This window comes from Sinocyclocheilus grahami, unplaced genomic scaffold (assembly GCF_001515645.1).
Source record: "Sinocyclocheilus grahami isolate Dianchi unplaced genomic scaffold, SAMN03320097.WGS_v1.1 scaffold184.1, whole genome shotgun sequence".
NCBI lineage: Eukaryota > Metazoa > Chordata > Actinopteri > Cypriniformes > Cyprinidae > Sinocyclocheilus > Sinocyclocheilus grahami.
In genome coordinates, this window is record NW_015505363.1 from 879,523 (window position 1) to 891,273 (window position 11,751).

At 35.0% G+C, this 11,751-nt stretch overlaps 1 protein-coding gene across 1 annotated transcript in view; it reads left to right on the forward strand.

Annotated features, from left to right (window-relative positions):
- Window positions 1-227: 227 nt before the first annotated feature.
- LOC107594494 (neuronal acetylcholine receptor subunit alpha-7-like) overlaps window positions 228-11,751 on the forward strand; it is a gene marked incomplete at its 5' end in the record, with an annotated part of 11,823 nt that continues 299 nt past the window's right edge. Inside the window, 10 exons of the mRNA XM_016284564.1 lie at window positions 228-344; window positions 1,444-1,572; window positions 3,313-3,357; window positions 3,965-4,074; window positions 4,866-4,945; window positions 6,969-7,136; window positions 8,074-8,268; window positions 9,942-10,028; window positions 11,244-11,353; window positions 11,485-11,737. Of these exons, the coding sequence (XP_016140050.1) occupies window positions 228-344; window positions 1,444-1,572; window positions 3,313-3,357; window positions 3,965-4,074; window positions 4,866-4,945; window positions 6,969-7,136; window positions 8,074-8,268; window positions 9,942-10,028; window positions 11,244-11,353; window positions 11,485-11,737 (1,294 nt within the window). The remainder of the gene's footprint in view (window positions 345-1,443; window positions 1,573-3,312; window positions 3,358-3,964; window positions 4,075-4,865; window positions 4,946-6,968; window positions 7,137-8,073; window positions 8,269-9,941; window positions 10,029-11,243; window positions 11,354-11,484; window positions 11,738-11,751) is intronic.

Here is an 11,751-nt window from a genome sequence, read left to right on the forward strand (position 1 = left end):
TTATGTTGTAATTAGATTAATTTAAAAAGCAATATGTCAGTGGAAGACCACAGTATAAAACAAAAAAACTGAGAGAGAGAGAGAGAGAGAGAGAGAGAGAGAGAGAGAGACTGTAATACATGTAGTGCTGGAGGAGGCGGGGCATCGTGCCTTTTGTTGATGCTGCTGCATGAGACTACATTCACTTCTGCCTGTGGGATGCTGTGAGAGACTCTTTACAACACTGAAACCTACATCACCTAGAGCTTTTCTATTCATTACTGCAATTTATAGGAACTTTCATAGGAACATGGGAATTTGGGAATATACTCTTTATTTTTCTACAACAACCTGCCTATGGAGTGGTAAGAAACCTAATGGACATTTGATTATGAAACACCCGTGAGCATTGTTGAATTATTGGCTCTATTTAAGTTATTTTAAGTCAAACTGTTTAATAATAGTTTCTGCTTACTTGTAAGATTGGTGTTACATGTCTGCTGTAACACACTGTCGACATGTAACACAATCTGTAAAATTGCTGTTTTGGTTTGAGGCTTGTTTATATGAGGATACAGGCCAGAATGGCAATTGGGGTTAATAGGTAAGGACAATATTTTCCTGAGTCTGATCAAATATAAAGTTATGGCTTTATGGTGGCAGTTTACATTTGCAGATGTATGTATATCCTATATAATGTTGCTTGAATCTGCTTTGCTCTCAGTCAGTTTATCTTAATTTTTCTATTTACTCTGGTTTTTATAACTAGACTGCACTTTGAAGATGTGGTTACACTGGATGCGTTTTCTTTGTGTACAGTAAAATGTCTCTGCTACTGGCAAGGGAGTCCAGCTCTCAGGTTTCTTTGTTAGACACTCATGAATCACAGGTGCCTTTTTGAATAAAGAAGAGGCCTGGTGTAATCTAGAGGATTGATTATGAATGGATGTGATCTTAAGGGAATTACACTGGGGAAAATATCTCTTTTATTATCCAGCTAGATGAGAGTGGGCACTGATTGAAATTTGGGAAAGAAGCTAGAGTTACCTATGATTTGCTTTTTACTTACAAAATGTACTTTAACATTTTAAACATAATCTTCACGAAGTATATCAAAGATCTCTATGCTGTTTGCTGTCCAAATTTGGCAAATGTTAAAAATAGTTCAAACAGGGAGTTAGATCCATACTTAAGGAAAGTGGTTGAGTCCAATCAGTCAGACTTCCTGGTGGAGATTTAATCACTGAAACCCAGCAGAAAAGCTTTGATGAGAGTTTCAGATCAATACACGTACATCCAAATGAGCTGGAACAGCTGCCTCTGTTGATTTGCAAGCGTTCTCCTGAATATCTCATTCACTTCACGCTGCAAACCTCTTCTGGAAGCAGTTCGCAGTGCACAATGACTCTAGGTGAAACTCTGCAACCGTGTCACATTGTTCATTCTCTGACAGTGTCACTTCAGGGAGAGCAGCAGAGGAGACTCTACAGAGACTTGATGAAAGACTATAACCCACTGGAGAGACCTGTGTTCAATGACACACACTCACTCACTGTGTATTTCAGCTTCAGTCTCATGCAGATTATGGATGTGGTAAGTTAATTAATTCAATAATAAAATAATAATAAAACACTGAATAAACCCTGACAAAGTGTGTAAATTTGTTTCACTAGCAGGTTATACCATATCACTATAGTCTCTAGTCTTTTTCACCAAAATAAAACAATAAAAATTCCACAGATTGTTACCAAAAAATTATTTTCCAAATAATGCTCTGTTCATGTTGAATTCCACCAAGATTACAGTAGCTGCAGGTACTGTGCATGTTTAATGTTTTGGAAACATGCATAGTCACACTTTACATTAAACTAGGATAAGGGAAAATAGTTTAAAATAAAATGTGGAAGTGAGGTCAGGTAGAGATGTAGCGACATCAAAGCAAGTATCACAAGCTTTTGAAGATGGCAACATACACATTTTGGAAGGACAGATCATGTGTCACAGTTCATTCAGCAATAGACCTTGAAGGGTAAACGCCATACAAAATTTTACGCCGATGAAAATGAAGCTGTGAGGGATAGACTTACAGTCTATACAACTGGACAAAAGTCTAAATGAGTTTTTGTCTATACTGAAAGATTTTTGGGGAAAAAATTCATCCGCTGAAAAACTGCATATATATGTTCTGCATAGATATATGTCCTGATAGATGTGAAGAAAATCATAAGACTGCCTCGAATTATTCATGTTGTATACTTTGTTTCCTCGTGAAAAAGTAGTGCACTTAACTGTATTGAACATGCACATGTACTGTACCTCAAATCTAAGTACTTACAGATAATATAATATTAATGAAATAAAATATCACTTAAGTGTACTAAATGAGAGTTTATGGGACCCACTTTATATTAAGCCTCCTTGATAAGTGATACAATGCACTATTTGTGTGCATACATGTTTTTACATTTTACTTATATTTGAACATACCATCCTGTAATTGCATCTGTAATTACTTTCTGTAGTTACACCTGTAATTACACTGTTGACCCTCCCTCTACCCTTTAAACCTAACAATACCTCCTAACCTGCCCCTAACCTTACCCGTATCCCGCTTCAATAGTAGCAAAAGTATTTAGCAATTCAACATTAACACAATAGGTGCATTGTACCTAACAATTCATTATTTTATCATTAAGTGCATAGTATTTAAAGACACCTAATATAAAGTGGGACCAGTTTAAGACACACTTAAGTACACTTTAAAAAGTGCATATTGTAATAATGTCAAATGAAAAGTTTTCTTCGTGTTTTAAAGAAGTACATTTATTTTTATATGTTGAGTGACATATTAAAGCACATGTAAAGTATTTGATCTCATTGTAGTGTGTTATTCTGTATTTCATTTGAAGTCAATATTTAAAAAAAAAATACTAAATTGCAACTTCATCATGACAAATGTGTAATTGCAAATATATTTAAGTGCATGACACAAGTTTTAACAGAAATGACATTACATTAATGAATGTCAGTACATTCAGCAGTACACTTTAACGATATTTCAAAGGTAATAGAAGTTACATACGTATAAAGATGTACTTAAGTCATGCTTAAGAGGGTCAGAAAGCAATCTAAAGTTCAATAATACATTTTCATTCAATTGCGGTTAGCATGCAGTTAGGTGTCCTCTTTTTAAAAGCACCGTTTTTAAAAGTATGCTTATGTGTATTCTTACCCCTTGTGTTTTAATGTAAAATATGGTTTTAAACCATTTTTTGAAAGTAGTTCTTTAATCAGATTTTCAGTTTTCATAAGAGCATCTTTGTCCATCTACAGGATGAGAAGAATCAAGTACTTACAACCAACATTTGGTTACAGCTGGTAAGAAAGACACCAACACTTATCACTGTCTGACAGACTGCTCATTGGTCATGTTCCTTTAATGTGACGTGTAGAAGACCTCTCTGTGGATCTGTTATTAATAGCTGAATGTTAATAACTGTGAAAATAATGCAATTGATTTGTCTCTGCTTCCATGACAGTCCTTCAAATGTTGTCCTTGGTCAATGCTGTACACCACCAAGTGTGTCTATGAATCTGAAAACCTTATTAACTGCATTTAAATATCTCAGCAGTCTATCAGTAAATATACATTGCATCTAATTTACATTTATTAGATTTTGCCCCATAAAAAAAATCTTAACAGAATTTAAATTGAATTATGAATTATAATTAATGTTTCATGTATGCAGCTTCATAACATTTCTGCCCTAAGAAATTATTTTTTGTGCATGCGTAGAAAAGCTCTTTATAGATTATGATGAGTATGTGATATATCTAACGCTTAAAGAAGACCATGCAGAGACTCAGGTTCTGATTCAAGTTAATGTCATGCCTAATTCAGTTTGCACCAAGCATATATTTTTAAGTATAAATTTCCATGTTGTTCCAAATTGACAATGATGAAGTGAACTTCTCTTTATTTTAGTACTGGTATGACTACTATCTTCAGTGGAACACTTCTGGATATCCTGGAGTGGCGAGTGTACGATTTCCTGACAGTCAGATCTGGAAGCCTGACATCTTACTGTATAACAGGTTTGTTACGTTCACACAGAGTTATTGATAAACTCATATGTATAATTGGCTTATCAAAAGTTCCATAGAAACCAAACACAGCTTTAGAAGTTTAAACCCTGTTTGTGAACGATTTCTTGGGAGTTGGTAAATTGTCTGGGAAAAAGTGCTGGTAACAGTGCATGGACACTGAGTTTACGCTACACCATGGAAAAAAAGGTTTGGCCTCATTTGTCACTGTCTACTGGAAAAGCAGTAGTAGATGGTAAAGAATTAGCTTCAAGAGAATCTGCCACAGGAAATGAAGAGTTTGTCACTATGTTGAGGTCAAATGAATCAAGTCAGTGAATCACTAAATGGAAGCTAAAATGGAATCAATTGTGAGGTTATATGTCCAGTGGTATAAAATTGCAATTTCATTTTATTTTCTGAAAAAGCGTTAATTTTGTTAGTGAACATCTTGGTTATGTTGGTTTAGCATCCTGGACCACTGTGGTCTTTCCCTTGGGGATTTCTGAGAGTGAATTCTTTATTCTCGAACATACCTCCATTATCTGAATGAGAAGTCATTTAAACACATTTACATAATTGGAACATAAATCTGAACATGGCACAAGGCAGTTTTGGTTTGTCATTTCCTTGAAATCCAGTGATTACTGCCCAGCCATTAGTGGTGCAAAATAAGTCAGTGTAGATGAAATGCATTAACTTTATATTGGACTAATCGGAAGTATTTCTAAGTGTTCCTCTGAGATGTTCATAAATCACCGTTGTATTCTTTTTAGTTAAAATTATTCTTATGTTCTCCACAGTGCTGATGAAAGGTTTGATGCCACATTTCATACTAATGTGCTGGTGAATTCCTCTGGTGCCTGCCAATACCTACCGCCAGGTACTTATATTTTATACGTTTATAATGCTACAAGTAATTTTTCCCACTTGATCTAGAAAGGGGAAGATTACTATAGAAGCCTTTTTCAGCTCAGAGTGAAAAATAAAATATGAAAATAAGGAATAAATCACTCAACTAAAGGTGCGTTCAAGTCATGTCGGATAGATCATATTTACGAGTTGAACGCACATGAACGCCACCACAAAGTCGTTATTAAGAATGGGAAACTCAAAATTTTGTTTAAGCCCCGAGTTTCCGAGTTGTGGGCATGTCAATGAGAAACATGACGGAATCGATGGATGCAACTGCAGTTGACAGTAAATTTTTGTTTAAATTGATAGTTTAGTTGTCCTATAAACGTAAATTGGTCATGTTCTTGTTACGCAGCTAGTTAATGAAATCCAAGTTAAAAAATGCTATAATTTTTGCACCTATAGGTGAAAAATCTTTTGATTTGCCATGTTGCATGTTTTAAAAATATTAAAAACGCAAAACACACCTGATGCGAATCCTTTGCTCTTCATTTTCTATAAGCAGAGTTAACAGACCCTGTTGTATTTTCTTGTAATTTATTAAAATTAGGTACACCAACATCTTGTGCCGACTAAACTGACTTGAACGCACCTGACGTCGCAATTACGACTTGTCAACTCGTAAGTACGAACGTCCCAGGAGGACTTGAACACAGCATAAGTCACGGTTGGGAGATAAAATATAAACTTTATAAATTCACAATTACAAAAAAGAAAGTCAGAATTACCTGGTAAAAGCAACCAAGTTGAGATGTACTTCACTGCTCACTTTATCTCGATAAATGCCTAATTATAAGACACTATTGGTTGTGGAAGTAAAATTTATATTGCTGACAAATAAGATATTTATGCAATGGTGTGACAAACTAAAAAGCTTTCCTTTGGCAAGATGTTGCATCAGTGTCAATAAGTATCAGTACAATCCAAACCACTTTTGTATGGGCCTGCAACATTAAAACTAATTTGCATACTGCTATAAGTCACGGTTGGGAGATAAAATATAAACTTTATAAATTCACAATTACAAAAAAGAAAGTCAGAATTACCTGGTAAAAGCAGCCAAGTTGAAATGTACTTCACTGCCCCCTTTTTTCTCTCGATAAATGCCTAATTATAAGACATTGGTTGTGGAAGTAAAATTTATATTGCTGACAAATAAGATATTTATGCAATGGTGTGACAAACTAAAAAGCTTTCCTTTGGCAAGATGTTGCATCAGTGTCAATAAGTATCAGTACAATCCAAACCACTTTTGTATGGGCCTGCAACATTAAAACTAATTTGCATACTGCACCTTCAAATTCATTTCTATTATGCGAAATCAACAAATAGGATTTTATGCTAATATGGAAAGCCAAATATACTTATTACTTATAGGTCTAAAGAGTTGCCTTATTGACAAACTATTTGATGTGAATGGAGATTTCCCTGTGCAGCATTCACCTCTACTACATAATTTACTTTTCACCTCTTGTTTCTTGCTGTGAAAGCTGAACCAGCATCTATCCTGAGATAAACATTTGATTCATGAGTGGATGTAGTCCTGGCAGTGAGTTTGCACTAAATTATTTTTGTAGTGACATTGAAGAGATTGCCTTCTCTTGAACCTTCATAAAGCATTGTCAGAAGCCTAGTTATGCTTTATGGCAAAAGATAGCAATTAAGCATAGAGGGAAGATGATGTATTAAGCAATCAACAGTCTGAGCTATATTACATGCGTATGTCTTTACTGGCACCTTCAATTTATGATCGTCTCATTGAATGGTTCCCCAGATGTTCATTTTCATCACCATTATGGTTTATAGAAATTGAATTTTTAAAATTCTCTTATATGATGAAGTAATAGTACTAATAATTGTGATGATTAATGTTAAGTATTTATATAGTTATTGTTATGACTTTAAGGGCTCTCAGATGTGGTGCTGAAAAATCTGTTTTATTACCCTCCTGTGAAAATGTTCCATATCAGTCAGTTCATTTCTGTTCACAGGGATATTCAAAAGCACCTGCTACATCGATGTCCGCTGGTTCCCCTTTGATCTTCAGAGGTGTGATTTGAAATTTGGCTCCTGGACGTATGGGGGATGGTCTCTGGACCTGCAGATGATTGATGCTGACATCACAGGATATATTGCAAATGGAGAGTGGGACCTTGTGGGTAGGGTTAATTTAATGTGCATTGTTAAGCCTTATGCTGTGCTGAAAATTCTTTACCTAATTTGGTGTTCTTGGTCAAAAATAACCCGCCTTTTGAAAATTGCTTGTAAATCACTCATAACGCTATATTATAACCAAATCTTTTATTAAATCTTTTTGTCAACTTGTTTCTTTCAATTCTTTCAAAAAGCTTATGCACCTTGGTTTTTGAGAGGGGGAAAAACGCATTATTTCTGGATCATTTTAATAAATTAATTTAATTTTAATTAGTCAAATTGTTAGCTTTACTTTAAAATACATTAATTTGATGTGACTAACATATAAAGTATGATTAACTGTAGTGCGGTATTCAATATTATGTTTAATATATTTAAATCCACTAATGAATACATGTAGAAATTACATGCTTGTCATTCAGCAGTATTCTATAACCCTTCTTCAAAGACAATATACGTAATTATGAAATTACATATAAAGATGTAGTTAAGTCCTTCTTAAGTGGGTTAAGAAATAAATCAAGAAAGTTCAGCTGCATTTAATTGAAATAAACCATATTTAATTTTAATTGAAATTAAATTAACATCCAATTATGTGCCAGAAAACATTATGCACAACTTGCACTTAAGTATAGCCCTATCATTTCAATAAGTACTTTAGCATAAAGTATGTTTACATTGATTTAAGCAACCCTTTTTCACAAGGGTTATCAGGCTCAATATTTCAACTTTTATGATAAAAAAAAATCAAAGTGATCTGTTTTTTAAGATTTTTATTTTACAAAAGGTATGATAAATATGACAATATTGCATTTGCTAGTTATTATACATAACATATCATTTTTGTACTCACCTTCAACAATGTGAATGTACAGTAATGGCGTTCAGTGGTCATTGCACAAAACGTTAATTTTCTAACGTTGCCAGTTATATGTTACTCAGAGGTTCCAGGTCGAAGGAATGAGAGATTCTATGACTGCTGCAAGGAGCCGTACCCAGATGTGACTTTCACGGTGGTGATGCGGAGACGGACGCTATACTATGGTCTAAACCTGCTTATTCCCTGTGTGCTCATCTCTACTCTGGCCCTGCTGGTCTTCCTCTTGCCTGCTGACTCAGGCGAGAAGATCTCTCTTGGTGAGCTAAACACTCAATGCCTTTGTCATCATTTAAAATTTTTAATTTTAGATGTGACTTTAAAGTGATGTCATTGTTTCAATGTAATTTTTATGTTAATAGTGAATTGTACTCACTCAAGTGAGCATTTACATATCTGCATTTAGTTTGAAACGTCATGTTTTCTTCAACTTCCGGTCTAAACCTGCTTATTCCCTGTGTGCTCATCTCTACTCTGGCCCTGCTGGTCTTCCTCTTGCCTGCTGACTCAGGCGAGAAGATCTCTCTTGGTGAGCTAAACACTCAATGCCTTTGTCATCATTTTAAATTTTTAATTTTAGATGTGACTTTAAAGTGATGTCATTGTTTCGATGTAATTTTTATGTTAATAGTGAATTGTACTCACTCAAGTGAGCATTTACATATCTGCATTTAGTTTGAAACGTCATGTTTTCTTCAACTTCCTTGCCTAGAATTGTCTCCGTCAAGGAAACAGACAAGACATTGAAAGAAATTATACACTACACATTTAAAAGGGTTTATTATGGGAGCTAAGCATAACTGGCCTCTGTCATAACCAGAAGTGCATAAATGTCACTTTTGCCATTTTAAAAATCATTAATTTTATTTCTCACATTGGCAAAACTCTCTATCCTTTTTTTCTTTTTGCTGACTTAGTGAAATATTCACATTTAAACAGACATCATATAAAACTCACTTTGGCACAGGCACACAATGTATGCTGACATCCCTGTACTGTAAGTGACGTGTAGTGAGATTGATGGATTGCCAAAGATCGCTTCATTGATTAATGCAGTTGGAGAGCTCTGAAGGCCAAATGCCTCTATTTATCTGGTCTGCTGGATTTAGAGGATGCCGTCACAGTGAAGGAATGCTCTGGAAGAGACTGAACCTGAAATCACAGCAGAACACAATTTATTCTATTTTTTCATTTTGTCACTCCTTAATGGTATTAGTGTGATGAGGCTGCCAACATTACTTTCCACAGAGTGAGTCATTGGCTGCTGCTCTGTGAGTTACTCAAGATCAATATTCTAAATACCAGCAATTAGCCAACTGTATATGATACAGTACATTTAAGTTCCATTTTATATACTGTAGCTCTGCTTTTTTTTTGGACAGTGACCACATATTAGATGGATAGATTTCATAGAAATATACTGATTAAGTTTGCACTGGTTGTTGGAAACTGACATACTATATTTACTTCAGTCATGAAACTATAGATGGCTTGGGCTGGTAGGTCCTTTACATGCAATCTGCTAGTAATCACATAATTTACTGTGGTGGTGCACAAGCAGATTGGCCTCTGCTGATTCAATAGCCAATAAGCTTGCTTGCTCACCATTTAAATAGTTTGGTTCAGTGTTCGCTGTGAGCTGGTCTTTCAGAGTTCCTCTGAATCCCTCCACCTCCTCCAGCTCCAACTGTCTTGATCTGCTACGTGATTTATGTGTGCCTTTATTCATGCAGCAGCAGCAGCAGCATATCTTACATGCTCACAGCAGTGTATCTGTGTATCTATTGGCAGAAGCAAGTCCATGCTAAAACTATTAAGAGTTGTCACGATTGAAATGGCTCTTGCAACAACAAGCCTCGGTTTCCTCTTTATCTGTTTAAAGCTTTATGGTTTCATATGAAAATGTGTTTGTAATATATGTTTTTATTGTCAGGGATCACAGTCCTGCTCTCACTGACAGTTTTCATGCTTCTGGTAGCAGAGATAATGCCGGCAACATCAGACTCTGTGCCTTTAATAGGTAAGTCCAACTTAAGATGTACATGATGTCAGATGTGTGATCGACTCTATTGAATAAACTGATATGTTCTAATAATTTGGTCAAACCACTTTGCATAGCCTTATAAATCACTGTAAAGGAGAACTTTTATAGTAAAACTTCAAAGACAATCGGGAACACTTATGACAGCTGATTCTAATAACTTATCTGAATTAGTAATTGACACAATCCATCTGAATAAAGTCAGTAAAATGAACTTTGCAACATTACTGACCTGCCCTATAAAGTTGCGATACTTTAAACCCTTGTTAAACAGAAGTTCACTTAATTGTATTAAATGTGTACTTGTACTTAAAATCTTAAAAGTATATTTTCTAAAAACTGTATTTGCAGATAATATAGTATTAATAAAATAAAAGGCCACTTAAGTGTACTTTTCATGAGTGTTTCTTAACACGCTTTAAAAAATGCACTTTGTATTTGTCAAATTAAACATTTTAAAGTAAATTTTAATTTGTTTTAATAATCGTTTGTTGTGCTTTAAAGTACACTTTTTTATGTTGACTAACATACTAAGCACATGTAAAGTACTTGATTATCATTTCAACTGTAGCACGTTATTCAACGTTAAGTCCTACTTAAGTGGGTTCGAGTTTAGCTAACTGCATTTAATATAAATCATAGCTATAATATATTTTTATTTAATTGCAATTAACATGCAGATAATAATATGTAAATATTGTATTCAGTTCACACTTAAGTATATTCTTTTATATATTATTTCAGTATTTTTTTATATATATATATGCTAAAGTGTGTATCAATTGGTGAAAACATAAATGTGTCCATTACAAAAAATACTGTGGGGGGAACATAGTACAGAAATGGTGTCAGATGACAATCAGGTAGTACTTTAAGTTGAATTCATGTATCATGCTATTAATATGGTACTCCAAAGAACTTTCAAGATTTTAAAGGATATACAGTACCATGGTTAATTTCTGAAATATCATAATAGTACCTGTCTGCATTCAGAAGGGAAATGTCCAACACAACTGTTGCCCCATTGTAAGTGCATTTCTGTCAACATGTGTTTGTTTGTTTTACAAACTGTGGTATTTAAAATACATTTGTGGTAATCGACAGATATTGTCAACAGATTTTAGTTTCAATTATTTGTTTTTAGTAGGATTTTCTCTAGGTTGTTAAATGTAATTCTGTCTATCCTTTGATTAGCTCAGTATTTTGCCACCACCATGTTTATTGTTGGCCTGTCTGTGATAGCCACAGTCTGGGTATTACAATACCACTACCATGATCCGGATGGAGGAAAAATGCCAAAATGGGTGAGGCTCTCATTGCTGCTTTTATTTCTGCTTACCATATAAATCCACCTGTCTTCATTTAGATGTATTATGGTTAATTCCATGTTTGTGTTTGGACAACAGTATTATTTAATAGCTAATTTTTCTGTCAGACCCGTGTGGTGCTGTTGAACTGGTGTGCATGGTTCCTGAGGATGAAGAGGCCTGGTGAGGACAGAGTTCGCTCAGCGTGTCACAATAAGCAGCTGCGCAGCAGCCTCTCCAGCGTGGATCTGAACATCAGCACCGGAGCCGCGCAGTCCACCAATGGAAACCTGCTGTACATCGGCTTTCGTGGAATGGACGCTATTCACTATGCCACTTCACCCGATTCGGGGGTGATCTGCAGCCGGCTCGTCGCCACAGGTGAGGAGGATGTG